The 16,240-nt window shown below is 43.9% G+C and overlaps 1 protein-coding gene across 1 annotated transcript in view; it reads right to left on the bottom strand.

Moving 5' to 3' along the window:
• The window catches only part of PIK3AP1 (phosphoinositide-3-kinase adaptor protein 1), a 45,615-nt gene that overhangs the window by 18,891 nt on the left and 10,484 nt on the right, over nucleotides 1–16,240 (bottom strand). The window contains exons 4-6 of the mRNA XM_050899143.1: nucleotides 3,622–3,770; nucleotides 2,639–2,783; nucleotides 948–1,090 (exon numbers count right to left, since the gene is read on the bottom strand). Of these exons, the coding sequence (XP_050755100.1) occupies nucleotides 948–1,090; nucleotides 2,639–2,783; nucleotides 3,622–3,770 (437 nt within the window). The remainder of the gene's footprint in view (nucleotides 1–947; nucleotides 1,091–2,638; nucleotides 2,784–3,621; nucleotides 3,771–16,240) is intronic.

Raw genomic sequence — 16,240 nt, 5'->3', positions numbered from 1 at the left:
ACTCCACAACAAGACAGAGTACAATGAGAAAGTCACTCATGCAACTGGAAGGACAGAAAACTGTTACTTCCTACTTCCTTGACAGGTATAATCTTACTTCTGAAACTGTTCCAATGAAGTGTCACTCCCACTCTAAGTATGAACTAGGCCATTTTGAATTGCTCTGGTGTACACTCTGGGTTTGGCTTTTGGACTGGTTCTTAGCCAAAGACTGAGAAGCATGCCTATTCCTCAAGTAGAGGCACAGCCCAGTACCAACCGCTCCGTAACTTGAACTAAAAAGAAAGGGAAAGACAGTCTCCCCTGCCCCAGGTATGCTGGTGACTAACAACACTATACTCTGGAGGCTTCCGCTACATGGCTGATCAGGGACATGCAGGCAGGCAGAAAAGACAACACATCTGGAGAACTTGCTTGTGCAAGCTTTACCCCTCTAATAGGGTTCAGGTACTCCAACTGTGCAAAATATGATATGAGAACTGAGGAGTGGCTTTAAAGAACTAAGTGCTAAGAATAAACAAATCTTTTTACGTTACTCCATTCAGCTAGTATGAAACTTTGCTACCTTTTCACATCTTTTCCAAGAACCCTTTCCAAATTTCCAAACAATTTATTTCTTTATGGTACTTTCTGTTGTATCAAGTTCTGTCATCCCAGTCTTTTCAAGTCATCAAGGTCTAAATGTGAGTGTTGATTGACTCAATTTTTTTTTTTTATTGGTTAGTTGGATAGCCTTAGTCACCTTAGCCAGCTATTTGCTCTAGAGAGAGAAAAAGCACCCATGCTTTCACTAAAAGGGGATGTTAAGGTTATGTGAACATCCCTAAATAACCTTGCATTTCTTCATTTGAGAAGAGCTACTTCATGGCAAGCACTTTTGCTTATGTCCACTTGTCTAGCCTCTGAAAGAGCTGGTTTCCAAAGCAGCTGTTTGCTAGAGTCATTACCTGGCACATGAACTGTACCGGGTTGGCTGCATTAGCCAACAGACTGCTGATTTCCTCCATGTCGGTATGATAGGTGACGCTTGTTTCTCCCACCATCAAGTCCCCTGAATATATCTGCAGAGGCACTGTTCCAGAGGTTAAATCTTTGAAAAGAAAGAGAAGTCACCGTTAAGAACAAACAATGGGAATGAGTCTGCATCAAATACCCTGAGGATAGGAGGAGTTTGGAGATACTGCCAGCTGGATACCAAAACAGTTTCTATTGCACTGAATTCATGAAGCCATGAAAAAAAGGAGATGATGTTGGTCTGAACACTAGGTAGGAAAGTACTTTGAAACTACCCTCTTCATTGCTATGTCAACGCACATCACCTGTGACCTGCTAGGTCCTCTGCTAACAGTAGTCTGGACCACTAATGTTAACAGTACACCACCTCAAACTAGAAAGCCTCACATGTCTCCACTCCTGGCTTTCTCTGGAGCAGTCTCTAAACCATGCCATAACATATGAGAGCTGGGGAAGAAGGGGAGAGAAACCAGAAAAGTCACTAGGGATTTTGCAACCCCTGTCAGCCTCACTAGTCTCTGAACAAAATCAACTTAAAAGAATTCCAGCTTTGGAACTTAACCCATGCACAGGATTTATCTCCTACCTGCACCTTGGGAGCTTCTTGATGTTTTGCCCAGTGTGCATTCATAGGTCTAAACTTTCTCTTTGAAACACAAATATTTTGAATCCCACTGAAATTAATCTTTCCCTGTATATATGCTTGGCTGTTAACAACTCAGGAAATTATGAAATAGTTAGTCACGCACGAAAAGAATAAAAAATATGTTTCTCTTACTGTTAGAAACTGCAGAGCTTACATAGTTCTACACTTCATCAATGTGAAGGTCATGTTTATAATTCAAAGTGCAAGTTAGTTTCCAGGTCCATGTTTAAATTGTAAGTCTTAAATCAAGACAGATTAAGTTGAACATTTTTATGTGGGTGAGGTCACCTTCTTTAAATCAATCCACCTCACTGACTTTACGGGAGTTGCTATAATGACTATTAGTCTCTATTCTCAGAGCTGGTACAAAGACTCTTCAAGAGGACAGACTAAAGTAGATTAAATAAAATCATGCTGGGAAACAACTATCAACCTCTAAGGCTCCAAAATCTTGCCCCTAAAGTTTAGTGAACCTAAAGTTTAGACAACCTACAGTTTTGTAAATGTAAATATCTAGAGTGACAGAACATATCTAAATTAAAAGGCAAGCCAGGATAAATAGTTTCAGCTCTGATCACAGAGATATCATCATCCATTAAGCACATGCTGTTATAGTCATGCAATTATCTACTGGCACTTACCTTCCCTTGGTGCCCTGCCAATGCTAATGTGGCGGTGGTTATAATACACAGTTAAGTTCAAAGTGCTTTACAAGCACTCAGAACTCCCAGTAAGGTGTTTCCACACTGCAACCCTGCTGCTGCTGAGGGGAAAACAGAGCCCCCAAGCAGCAGTCTATCTCAGTTCCTCATCACAGAAGTATCACAGACGAGAATGCAAGTTCAAGATTTCCTAGCCTCAAGTTTCACTGCATTGCAACCTTTACCCTTATCCCTCTGGCGCTTTTCAGGACAGGCAGGTTGAGATAGAAGGGAAGCAATGGGGGGAGGATGGGGGGGATATCTCAGACCAGCTTACTTGGGGCCTCCACAGAGATGGTGTACTCATTCTCTATCTCAGCCAGCACACGCACAGACGACGCATTCTCTGGAGAGAATTCAACTTCAGTTTTCACTTCGCCGTCTAGTTTACATTTCATGATAATATAAACTGTTGTCTGCACCTAAGAGAAAAGGCATTACAACATGCAGGTTCACAACATAAGAACACTTATTTGTTAAGTCCTTTTTCTAGGGATTTTGTTGTCATTGCAACTAACACATAAATTATCATCTGTCATTTTCATGGTCCTGAATGGTTCTCAGGAGCATCTTCCAGTCATGGAATAACTAGGCAGGTGGCTTCTGTTACAGCTTGCACCAGCATAGATACATGCATTAAGCTGATAAAAATCCGGATTTATCAGCTAGATTTATAAACTGATTTAGTTTCAACTCTATCAGTCTCTTCCCTCAAGCAGCACAGCCCTGTTCTAAACAGAAACAAAGGAAGAAACAGACTTTTTCCATGCGAGGGGATGCTATACTAAGAAATGCTGTTTTTCAGACAGGCAGCCATGACCCAAGCTCTTCAGAGTCACTTGCAGGACATGCACCAGAACTGTCATATTAGACCGCATCCAGGCTGTGGAGTTAATTGGTCATTATAATCACCTTACTCCACTTGCCACCCCTAAATCTCACCAGAACAGAAGATGGGAAGTCAAGAGTGTGAACCTGCCTCACAGCACACAAGACAAGCAGCTACATTAATGAGACTATCTGTCACTAAGTGACATTGCAGCCTAGACAACACTGGGCACTGCATACCAAGCTACTTCTGGGCCTAGGGAACCGAGCTCATGAAACAGAGACACTGAGGACAGGGGGCTGAGAGGGAAGGTGACAGAAAAGGAATTAGGGACTAATTCCCAGGCCTGTAAAGCTGTCCATTACAGAGCAGCATAATGGGTTGCACCAGCCCACAGTAACAACTTAGCCCAAGGAGTGGACATACAGTACCCCACACCGTATGCGGTCAGGCTGCACCACTGGGTGGTCCCCAGTGCTCTTGGACGATCCATGTTCTTCACTCATGGCAAGTCTGTGGGAGTAAATGGGGTTCTTCTCGTCTTCTGTTTCTGTATCAGTCACAGAGTCACAGCCTGAGTCTAAAATAAAGCATACAGAGTCCTGTTACATCACTCCCCTTTGCTGAAAATGCATATCATACACATCCATCCTGAGAAACAGCCAGGGAGTTGGTGGGGTGGAACTTGCTATTCTTCTCAAAATAATGCTCAGAAAAGGGGATCTAGTTGAAGAAAGGGAAACTACAGAGCTTCCTCTTTTTTTTCCCTTAAGAGGATTGCTGGGAAACATACACAAAGACACAAAAGTGCTGGAGTATCACTGAACATGCTTACTAAACAAATAACAATGCCACTCTTTGCTGAGATGGCTAGTCCCTTCTCATGTTAGATAGGAAAATTAGTATGTCAGTGTCTAATATAAGAATGATCGGCAACTGGACTCGCTGACTCCAGCTGCGCTCTGAGTACCCTGTAGGATGGGCAGCAGCCTTTAGTCTTCCTCTCCTAAAGTAAATGAAGAAAACCAACTTTACTTTCATTTCAGTAGTATCTTTAGTTTTCTGGATCCTGCTTATGTTGCTCACCCCAACTCCCAAGTTCATTACTGTGTCGACAAAATACAACATGAGGCAGTAGTCTGAAGGGATCCTGTTCCTCAAGCAAGAACTATAAGCTCCTGTATCTATCACAACAGTGAAATTGAAACATACCAGAGCCTTTGCGTTGAAGAATAACAGTACGCTACCCAAACAGACCCAAGAGTAGAAGTAAACACATGCAACCCGACAATCTGTGTGTACAAAACAATGTTCTCATTCCTGTTTCCCAGTAACAGCATGGATATTGAAGGAAGAACAAACAAACTGAATTGATATCACTGGCTGCAAAAAAAACTAGCAAGAATTAAAATAGATTACAGGTCTCCTACCCCTGCCAGGAAATACTTCTCCCAACTAGAGAAAGGAAACAACAGACAATTTTATATCTACTTAGTAGAGAGCGCTTTCTTATCTAGTTTCTACCTCTTGATTCACATGATTCACACCTTTTTTCCCATCTCCCAAAACATGGGGTGAAAGTCACTGACTTCCCCTTGTCAGAAGACTAGCATGAATTCTTAAAACTCTATCTCCCAGGGCCAAAATTTTCCAAACCTTGGAAAACTGTGGAGCAGTCAAGGATTTAGGACAACATTTTGGAAGTTATTTGTTATTTACTACTTACTGTAAAACACATCTGTAAAGAGCAGTACAAATTATTTACTAGATAAAATCTCAGATTTGGACTGGCAGAGTTTTTATATTAGTAAGAAATGTTCTATTTAAAATGCTCAGTCCTGATGAGAAAGACCTAAGCGACCAACCGCACTGTCTAACCTGTGGCATCCATACAGTGAAGCTGCCAATAGTCCAGGTTTCACTCAGAATCCCCCAACCTCTGGGTACATCAAGTTTCCACAAATCAAGAGAGCCAAAGTTATTAAAGCAGGCTTCTATTAGGAGTTCATGTCCTGCTAGTTTCAAACAGTGAAGCCAGAAGTCAGTGAGGAATTTAAATCTAGACTTCTTCATTATTATAATTACCAAAGACTTAAGCTTAGGATATTTGAAATTCTTTGTCATGCACTTTTTTTTTTTTTTAATATTTTCTATACATTTAAATGGGATTTTATGAATTATACGAATTGCTTTCAGGAGACAGGTTTTAAGCCACAAAATTTTAGCAAATCATTCAGCTGAAATTTTTGTCACAAAGTGGTGCACATACGCTTAACTTTAAGTATGTGAATCACTCCACATCGCAAGTAAGCCTACTCACATGAGTACAACTAGATTGCTGCTTTAATGTTTGCTGTAGAAAGAGGAGAGCCAAAAATCTGCAGCTCTGTGAAGTTCAAAGTAAGGCATTACCACCAACATCAACATTTCCTAAACAAACCCAGAATAGTACATGTAATTTAGCAAATAGATTTTAATACTGCACCAACACAAATCTGCAGATTTGACTAAGAAACTACTCCGACACAAGGCTATGTACTGATGGTGGTCTTTTGGATTTTCAGACAGTGGTACTAAGTATTACAGAAAATGGACTGAGGTTTTAAATTCTTTAACTCAATATTTTAATTGATACTGTCCAAAGTCATCAGCTGCAAGAGCCAGACCCCAGTTTTGGGAACTCTTCTCTTAGGGAAAGGTGGACTACTCCCACCTGGGAGTGCCAGGCTGCCAAGCTGCACAGGAGAAAATAAAGCATTCGTCCCACATCCTTCCCTTACATGATAACTATCACGTCAGGCATTTGCCATATGCAGAGCAAGACACTATGTCTTTTGGGGAGGAGGAGAAGAGGCAACTGTTACTAGAGTAGTGCCTCTATAATCTCTTTTGGTTATTTCCAATATGACTAAATCAGAAAGACTAAGCTCACTGCAGATAAGAGAGAGCCAATGATGACCAAATTACAGCAAAGCATTAATGTTCCTGCAACATATGCACAAGCTGACGCTTGCCAGCATCCTGATGCTGAGGGCATCATCCCCACCCCAATATGGAACCATTAGTGTGGTAATTTGTACCTCACTTCCCCAACATATGGTCCATTTCAGAGGAAAATGAAACCTAAAGCTGTGGATCTCAGCTACAACATCTATCGTAAGCAAGGATAAGAGGGGAGCAAGGACAAAACAAGCCCCCCGGTCTCTCTGCTTTACTGATGTTATTTGATATTAGAAACAAATTAGCAGATAAAGAATAACTTGCACTTTTAAGAAATTCTGGCATTGCCTGATCCTGTCTTGCACTTCTGCATTCTTGTAACAGAGCTGACTGCCCAGAGGTCATATGTAAGAACACAGCTGTTAGGTAATGTGGGAAGAAGATAGCAATGTTAATCAGTAATTGGATTAACAGCTGACGAAACAGGCACTCAGAGTTTCGGGTATGAATTATTCATCTGTTTTTTCATTCAGAAAATTCTGCAATTGCAAATTACCGACTTCCCACATAAGCAGTGAGGTGATGCTATGGTCATCTTGCAAGTTCCAGTCACGTGCTACTGGCTTGTGAACATGCAAGCACTGGAAGAGGAAACCAACCCACTACATTCGATAACATCCATGCTCTAAAGGGACGTGTTGTTAGATCAGGCTTCCCACTCACTGAGATACTTGAGTAATGACAACCCATTTGCATATACAGATTCAGCAATTATAGAATTGTAATGATACCCAGGCTAGAGAGGCCATCACTGAGGAAATCAACAGACTCATTAGAAAGTTAAGTGAATACCTGAATTGAGCTTCTCCATGAGCAGCTGCTGCAGGTCAACAGCCCGTGGTTATAAACGGCTCTGCCTTGACTGGAGGGCCTTTCTGTTCCCCTTTAAAGGAAGGCTACCTCAGGCTACACTTGACAGTCTGTGAAATACTTGTGAGAATAGCAGCAAGGGGAGGAGATGTGGTCCAAGAAACCCAACCACATTTCCCCTTGAAGAACATGCCCCCCTCCAGGAAGTGCCAGTAGCTGAGCTACAGAGAGCAGCCCTGCACCGGCCCCTTCTCGCCTGCCCTGCCGGGCTCCGCGCACTGCTGCCCTGCAGAAACTCACCCCCGGGAAAAGCCCAGGGAAAACGTAGGCATGGCCATGTGCTTCACAAGCCATTTAGCAGCTTTAGAAACTAATATGAAGCAGCCAGTTATTTTGACCTGTTGCTGTACAGCACACGCAGCTCGCTCTGTCATCCATTTCCTCCTGGCTAAGCTGGCGGGCTATCGGCATGGAGCCGACAGCTGTGGTTTCTCAGAAGTCAGCCCTTACACCACAGGACACATGAATGCTTGGAACGAGTCAGCAGCCTGTCCGGACCACTCTGTCATCCAGATATTAATGCAAATGGCACGACTGGGCAACAACTTGTCCCTATAGGTTCTGCACGTGCAGACTACCCCCTCGCTGGCATCTGTGAACACTTCCCACTCCATCCATCGACCAGCCCACCAGCCGAGACTACTAGCTTTCATGAGGCCTCAGACTTTCACCTCAGTACACTCAGAGCAAGAGGGAAGACCCTCAGAGAGAGCTCCTGCTATCACCTGAAGCTTGCAACTGGCCAGCCTCCTTTTCCAAGTGTGAACAAGGACATTAAGTCTCCCAGAGCAACTCCAGCTGCATGTGCGAGAAGCAGGCAGAGTACTGACAAAGTAGTCAGGGAAAGCAGGGAAAGTTCTCTTTCATTATGCTAACCTCAGAGTCCCTGCTTTACCAAGGAGATACACACTCAGCAGTGAAACATCTTGTGATAACCCCTCAAAACTGGGTTATACTGTAGCAACATTTCCCCTTTCAGAGTGGAGAAAAGCATGCAGAAAAGCAGCAGGTGAGAAGAAAAAACACAGTAAAATGTAAGACTTTGTAAAACTGTCCATACAGAACAAATAAAGTATGGGACATCTCCCCCTTCTCTCCAAACCCCTCACCCCAAGCAGCTCATCTACAAGCATAGCACCTGAAAACAGATTTTCAGTTCTACAAAGAAAGTGGTCACGTTTCATTTGTCCTGTAAAGTTGGAAGTCACAATAAACTAGTTCTCATCCTCCATCAAGGAAACAAGCTGTATTTTACTATGCCAAGTTTTGCTTGAGCCAGCGTGCACACACACACTTGTGCGTCTCTTAGGAAGCTGTATCCTTACAAAGAACACAAGTGGGTTATTGAGACCTGTTGACAAGACCAGTGTTTCAGCAAATTGTGAGAAGCCAGAACGTAAGTTGTGTTTACCTCTGTAACCTACTAAGACAATATATATCCTTAATACTCAAAAACATACATTACTCCACCGTTCCTCTATAAAGCACATCTCATCCAAACTTCAAGGAACAGGTTTCCTTTGTTGTATTTTAGAACTACAGACATGTAACTGAAAGGAGAAAAATGTCTTTGCAGCAGAGTGCCAGAGGTTTTCATGATCTTCACGAAAATTTAACCCAAGTGAATGAATCTGTTCACTTTTCTTGGTTCAGTGTTCCCAAATGCTGCTTCCAAGTTATTTTTCAATTTCATCTTTGAAACAAAAAGGATTTGGAGAAAGCTGAGTCACCAAAAGTTGTTTACAATGCCAAGGGCAACTCCATGTCACTCCTGTAAATACTGGAAGGTAGGGATGAGAAAGTGGCCAACAAATACCATACTTGGGTTGCAGGAACAGGAAACTCAGCACATAGTTCCGAGAACAGTGAGGTTAGGAAAGTCTGAAAAGCCACAGGAGTGGAGAGGACACAGAAGAGAAAGCAAGACGAAAAAATATGAAAAAATGCCAGACACTAGAAAAAACCTCAAGCAGATGGGGAATTGGCAGAGATCAGGAAGGTAACCCACAGGATCAAAGGTACCTTCTGTGGGAATATTCCAGTTTAGGGACAAATGTCACCAGTAACTTCCAGTTGGCTGCTTGGGCTGGGCTCAGTTTTTCATTATTTCTGGCACTCATTCATTTCAGATGAAAAATGGGACTGAGGAGGCAAAGTCAGCTGCAAAGCAACTGTCATCAGACTGATGCATATAACCATCGCACCTCACATAACATCTCCTGATGTGCAGAAGCACGGGTAGGAATCCCAGGCGGGAAGTCCTTCCTGCATTAGCAACGGATGGAAATGGGAACCGGGTTAACACGCCACTGGAATTCTTGTCATGGATACAGTGCCACGCAGGTAACAGCTGGGAAACTGCCTACGACACATCATCTGCCCCAGCAACACTCCTCAGCCTCCTCTGCCTTCACTGCAGATGACTACTGGACGGGCTCTTATAGTTCAGTTTGGAATCACTAAACAGTGATCTGTCTGAACAGTCTGTAGCCCCCTGTTCCTCAGTAGCTGAGGAAGGTACACTCTTGGTCTGTAATGCTGCAGGTTGCATGAAGGCACTATCCACAAAGATATAAGCACAGGGAAGTTTCACAGAAGCTCAGCAATTTCCCCAGGATGACAAGACAACACTCAGTAATTCTGTCACAGATTAAAGAGGATGTTGCAATTTGTGACCTCCTGCAAAACTCTTTGAAACTTACAGCTCTTGTTCACTCACTAGCAGCCCTGAGCTGAGAGCAGGACCTTTAATGTAAAGAACTGGATGCACCTGAGATAACAGTGACTCTTCCAGCTGCAACATGCAAGACCTCAGGGAAAGCACGCAGTCTGAATCCAGCATGGGTTTTCCTCCAACCCCAGTAACAGATGTTCCCCAAATACAGACCCCTCAAAATATTGTTCTGAGATTGTGCCAAATTCTGCTCTTACAAACCTCATCAGATGACCTTGCACAGTCCTGGAGAAGAAATGTCTTCTTCCATTACCTAATAAAGCACATGAGTACCAACACTGCCCCTACAGCGCTGTTACTTGTCCAGAAAAGACTTTGTTTCAGCTCAAATGCACACCTCACTCCAAAGAATTATTCTGGCTTAGTGAGTCTGCTGAGCTGCAAAAAAAAATAAATCTGTGCATTCATCTGGGGGCAGATGTTCACAAAAAAAGAGCGATAGCAGTTTAAAATACAACTGCACCCATCACAGCCCTCTTTCCCCTTCCTGTTTCCCCTTCTTGTCTTTATTTTCATCAGAGGCTATGGCCCACGCAGCAGAACCAGTGGAAAAGAGCACGCATTTGGCTGCGTCACCGAGACACAGGACCAGGATCTCTGCTTCAGCAGCTGACAACTGGGGTGTAAGCTAAGCTGCCAGTCCCTGAACTTCAGGATTGTGCTGGTTTTGGCTGGGACAGAGTTAATTTTCTTCACAGTAGCTAGTATGGGGCTATGTTTTGGATTTGTGCTGAAAACAGTGTTGATGATACAGGGATGTTTTAGTTACTGCTGAGCAGTGCTTACACAGTCAAGGCCTTTTCTGCTTCTCACACCACCCCACCAGCGAGGAGGCTGGGGGTGCACAAGAAGTTGGGAGGGGACACAGCCGGGACAGCTGACCCCAACTGACCAAAGGGATATCCCATACCATATCACATCATGCTCAGCATAGAAAGCTGGGGCAAGAAGAAGGAAGGGGGGGACGTTTGGAGCGATGGCATTTGTCTTCCCAAGTAACCGTTAGGCATGATGGAGCCCTGCTTTCCTGGAGATGGCTGAACACCTGCCTGCCCATGGGAAGTAGTGAATGAATTCCTTGTTTTGCTTGGTTTGTGTGTGCGGCTTTTGCTTTACCTATTAAACTGTCTTTATCTCAACCCATGAGTTTTCGCACTTTTACTCTTCTGATTCTCTCCCCCATCCCAACACGGGGGGAGTGAGCAAGCAGCTGTGTGGTGCTTAGTTGCTGGCTGGGGTTAAACCACGACAAGGATGAGGAGGAACATTTATTCATTTCACTCATACCTACTGCAAAGACAGTAGCTGCCAGCTCAGGGGTGAAATGCAGAGTCCCCCTTATAACATAGAGATAACACAGGTTATCTGACCACGTCTAGAGCATGCTACAAATGCAAAATGTTTAGCTTGTAGTTCTTTCACTAAGGTTCAAGCAAACTCCACCTAAGAGAGCTGGGTAGCTGCTTTGGAAACATCCCACCAGGAGATCACTGTTTGACTGAAGGTGTGGTTCTACAAGTGGCTTCAGTAGATCTAAGGCCACATTACTACTGAAAGGGCAGTCCTGCCCTCCCTCTTCTTCAAATAGCCCCTCTTGGAATATCACCCTTGCAGTCCAATGCCACACCAGATCATCGAGCCAGATGAAAGGTGGAGAATGACACAGACCACTCTCTTTTGCAGTAGTCTATGCTAAGGTCAGCCTATGCCACTGATGAAACTTTCCCCCGGGGAAACTCAAGATCCACTGTTATTCTCAAGTCACTTTTGAAAAACATGTCGAAAGTTTTCTGTAGTAATAAAGAACAGCCATGAAAATTCTACAAAATGCAACCCTAGAAGCAAAACAACTGTCCAAGTGCACAATAAAAGTCTTTGAAACAACCTGAAGTCTGCCCCACACATCTCTTCAGACCTGCTCTGTAAAGCATCTTTGGTTTGACCACACACTTCTGCAAAGATTTTGCAGAAATGACTTTAGCTATTCCAAACTTGGAAGAAGCCATCAGTGATGGTCATTGGGCTCTTATCTTATGCAGGTGTTTTAAAGCCTTGCAGTTCACATTGGCAGATACTTAGCATTAGGCTTAGTTAGTACCTTAAAGCAACCTGTGGGGAGATTATCAGAACCATAAGCCACAGAGAAATATGATTAGTATTTGCGATGTGCATGAAGTCTATCATAGCCCGACACTTCCTAACCACACCAGTTTCTGTACTTTACTAGTTCCGGGCTATCATTTTGTTGTCTCTGTCTAGAAAGTTAGTATGCACCTATGCTAGCACTGCTTGAATCTCATACTGTCATGAAAGATGAGCCATGAAGTATTGCTTTTAATGTGCATAAACTGGGACTTTATGAAGCACCTTGATGACAAACAATGCATCCTTCCTGCAGCTGGGAAGACTTTCAACTGCTTGATCCTGTTTGCTACAGATAAGGACATTCATGCATTTCTCTCAATATCACTTGGGGGTTTAGTTAAGGTTTCTCTGACTGCTTTGACCAGCTCTCTGAAGTCTCTGCGTTTCCAGTATCAGTCGTTTATAACCATACTAGCATCTGCAAGGAAGGCCATGCTACCAGTATGTTCTCTCAACCTTAACTCCTGTGCAAAAGCGTCACAGTTTCCTCTCCTTGACAGGCAGTGAGAACCAGCCAGGCTGCAGAGCTCCCATATAATGAAGCTGACTCCCACTGCACCCCAGAGGGCTGACTAATACCTCACCCGTTCCTCTTCAAAGAGCAGGGTCAAAGAAGCGTATCTTCTATTTCAACACAATATAACAGAAAAATACAGTTTTAAGAATTCACTTAATTTTGCCCCTTCGAAGAGGGGAAAAAAAGGAGCGAGGGAGGGAGGACTGCAGTACAGCAGATAATCATGCTACCTCATGTCTTCAAGGCCACTCCAATAAGCTGGCAGAAATAAATGCTGGATGTAATTCTCTGAGATAGGACTACTCAGAACATATTCCTCCACAGAGCACTGAGAGCCAGAAGTAAACACCAAATGGTCCCCAGCTTCACATTTCTCTGTCCCTTTGGGTCTGTAGATCAATTCCTGTCCCTTCCTACCTCCAGCTTGCTTCCTTTACTATACTTCTGATATCCAAACAGACTCTGAAGATGCAAGCAGAGATTACAAACTTAGCACAGGCATCCACATCCAATCTGCAGTTTCTAGAACCTCCTAAGGGCCAAAATGGATCTTGCAGAGAATGGCAATTGCATGCATGGGACTGGAAACTCTTCAGGAGCATTGTGAGGACGTGGGACCACAGTATGAGGGCTTGAAGAGGTCAGCTGGTGAGGAAAATACAATGCTAGGATCTCATCTAGGACCTCAGACAGACAAGTAAAGAGACTCCAGCAGGGCTAGAGGAACAACGCAGTAAGTTAGAGCTCCATGAACTGGGGTCTGCTCACAAGTTGGAGACTCAGAGATACAGTATTAGCTCTCTAACAATGTAACAGGTCCCAAAGCACCATTTTCTGTCAGGCCAAAGATTAAGGAGGTAGTTTCATAGAGGCATTGATCTGACACAGCTTCATGATCCTTCTCTAAGAAGATGACCACGGATGTCAAATTAACTCACAGAACTCTTTTTGGCTGCTTTATTTCCAGGATGTATCTTTTAAGGGGGTGGCACAACTTCACCATAAAGTACTTGGCCACGTCATGCCTCTTCCTAGCAGGATTACTTTCTGTATCCAATGTTCCTCAATGGCCATGCTTTATGAAATTTAACAAGCAGCACAGGGAAGAGCTGCTACAGCATTCAGGTCTTGTTCTGCCTCCAGATGCAACAGCAAACTCCACAGGCACTGGAAATCACACTACAGCACTCCCTCTTGTAGGAACATGTTCCCATACAGGACAGAATGGACCTGTGGGGAGGGACGTTGCAGTTCCCAGTTTATAGCATACCCTTCACTACTGCCTCACCTGCAAGTCTCAGTGTCAGGCTGACAGAGTAGTCCTGACTGAAGTGCTACCTGCCAGAAACAGACAGAGCACAACAGATACAGTAGATGCTACTGTCAGAGGAATAGTTACCAACGGCATTGTACAGTACAAAGCACCCGCATGTCAATGAATTGTTGTAGTAGGCACCTGAGGTAAGATCACCACTGTCCTATGCTAAAGTGTGCAGCTCTGTTACTGTCTGGTGCCTTCTGTGGTTTTTAGTGAAAAGTTGCCCTTAAAAGTATTCAATTGTGAGTTAACAAGGGGGGGAGGGGGGGGAAGAAAGGAAAGAGTGTTCAAATTTATCCACAAAAGCTACAGACTATTATTCTAAGTTATGGTATTTGCTTTGTCATTCCTCAGGACATCTCAAGTATAAGCGTAACATACCAGATAACACTGAATTTCACTGTGCTGCTGTCCTCAAATAGTTACACGGTAAAGCAGAAGGTTGTAAGTGCATCAAGGCCTAATATGGAGCTTGTCTGAGCAGTCAAATGAACAAACTCTGACACCCCTCCACAGAAGGACTACTGGCTAATGAGCTACTCCAGGAAAAACCTGCCTTTCGGCAGAAATCTCAAGATACATAACAAATAGGAATTTTTGTATCATCACTGAACAGACCAGTTATCATTAACCCCCAAAGTAACAGCAGAGCAGCTCCTGCCACACTTAAAAATTCATTGTGAATTTAGGGCTCTAGCCCTAAATGGCAGCGATGAGCAAAAGTTAGCAATCAAATAATTACAGAAGTGTCAGGCTGAAGGGAATCTCCTGCATACTACCACTTCATCCCCCTGGGCTGAGACACACTTGAGAACAACTTATGCATCTGTCCAACCTGACCTCAAACTCTGAGTAGCCTATTCCAACGTTACTTTATCTTCACAGCTTGAGTCCAGCACAGGACCACAAAGACGATGAAGGGACCACAGCATCTTTCATATGAGGAGAGGCTGCAAGAGGTGGAACTCTTCAGCCTGGAGAAAATAAGACTTGGGGGGATCTTATCAATGTTTACCTGATGGGAGGGAATGAAAAAGAGGGAGCCAGACTCTTCTCCATAGTGCCCACTGATAGGACAAGAGGCAATGGGCACAAACTGTGGAACACATGAAATTCCATCTGAACACAAGAAAACACTTTGTTATTCTGAGGGTGGTCAAACACTGGAACAGGTTGCTCAGAGAGGCTGTGAAGTCTCCACCTGCAGAGATACTCAAAACCTGACTGGACATGGCCTTGGGCAACCTGCTCTATCTGACCATGCTTGAGTAGGGAGGCTGGACTAGATGATCTCAAGAGGTCCTTTCCAACCTGAATGATTCTGTGATACGCTCTCAAGTTTCATTTGTGGTTTCACCAGTGCAACAGAAGAAAGCCAGGAAGTTAATTCAATTCCTTGACATGTACAGCAGGGAGAATGATAACAGCTTATGCGGTTTCTGTCATGCCATTTCCCTCCCAACAAAAGCTCACTGCCTTGGTCTCTGGCATCTCTCGATGAACCCCTCACTAGGTGGAGTAACATTCCAGCTCTTCCTCATCTACAGGGCTCCAGCAAAATTCTCATCTTCCTTCTAACTGCCCACTGTCCTCCATATTCACCACATACTTCCTTACACCCACTTCTGACCGTCCTATTTTGCAAGAAGTTTGCTGGTACTGATCTTTCTTTCTTGTCCATTTTGTTGCATGAGAGCTCTGCTCAGCCAAGGCTGCACTTGTCCTTCAACAGCACGGTTCACAGCTGCTGTTACATTCAGTTATCACCTTAGCAATCTCAGGCAGATGTTGACTTCCCTGGGTTTTTCCCTGCAAGAGTTTGCTTGGGTACAGAAAGTTCAAAGCCACTGATTAATTAGTAAATGCTTTGGAAACATCAACTTTTAAAGCAGGAGATTTGAAATTTTTCAAGACACCATAGGCAGGGGCTGAAATAAACTGGGAAGTTGAAATGTGCATAATACAAAACAGATCCCAACGGAGCTTTGAGAACACAGGAGGAAGAGAAAGGTCGCTGACTCCAACTGTGCGGCACAGACTCCCAGCTGCCCAATGCACACAGCACAGCATGGTGTGGTATCACAAGCCAGACAAGAGGGTTTAAGTAGCAGGCTGGTCACTGCACCCTGGCTGGTGACTATACCCTGCCGGACCTGAGCTGGCTTGTACAGTGCCATCCTGAGCATTTCCATGTCCTTAGCATAGTTATTGCATAGCCTGAAAAACTTCCCCACAGATAACAGGAGTGCCTGCAAATGCAAACCTTCATGCCTTCTGTAGTTTGCCACGACTGAGAAACGTAGAAGTAAAAATGCCCCATCTACAAGAGAGCAAGACTCAGTGTCAGCACACAGTTAGCTCTCAACAAGGCCAGATGAGAGCTTCCTCATTTCTGAATTTGTTCTAAACTAATAAGAATTAAAATAGCTTTCAGCGTGTGATGTCTGGGGGTGTCATGTTCCCATG

This window comes from Gymnogyps californianus, chromosome 6 (assembly GCF_018139145.2).
Source record: "Gymnogyps californianus isolate 813 chromosome 6, ASM1813914v2, whole genome shotgun sequence".
In the NCBI taxonomy this organism is placed as follows: domain Eukaryota; kingdom Metazoa; phylum Chordata; class Aves; order Accipitriformes; family Cathartidae; genus Gymnogyps; species Gymnogyps californianus.
This window is presented reverse-complemented; position numbering and strand designations above follow the sequence as displayed.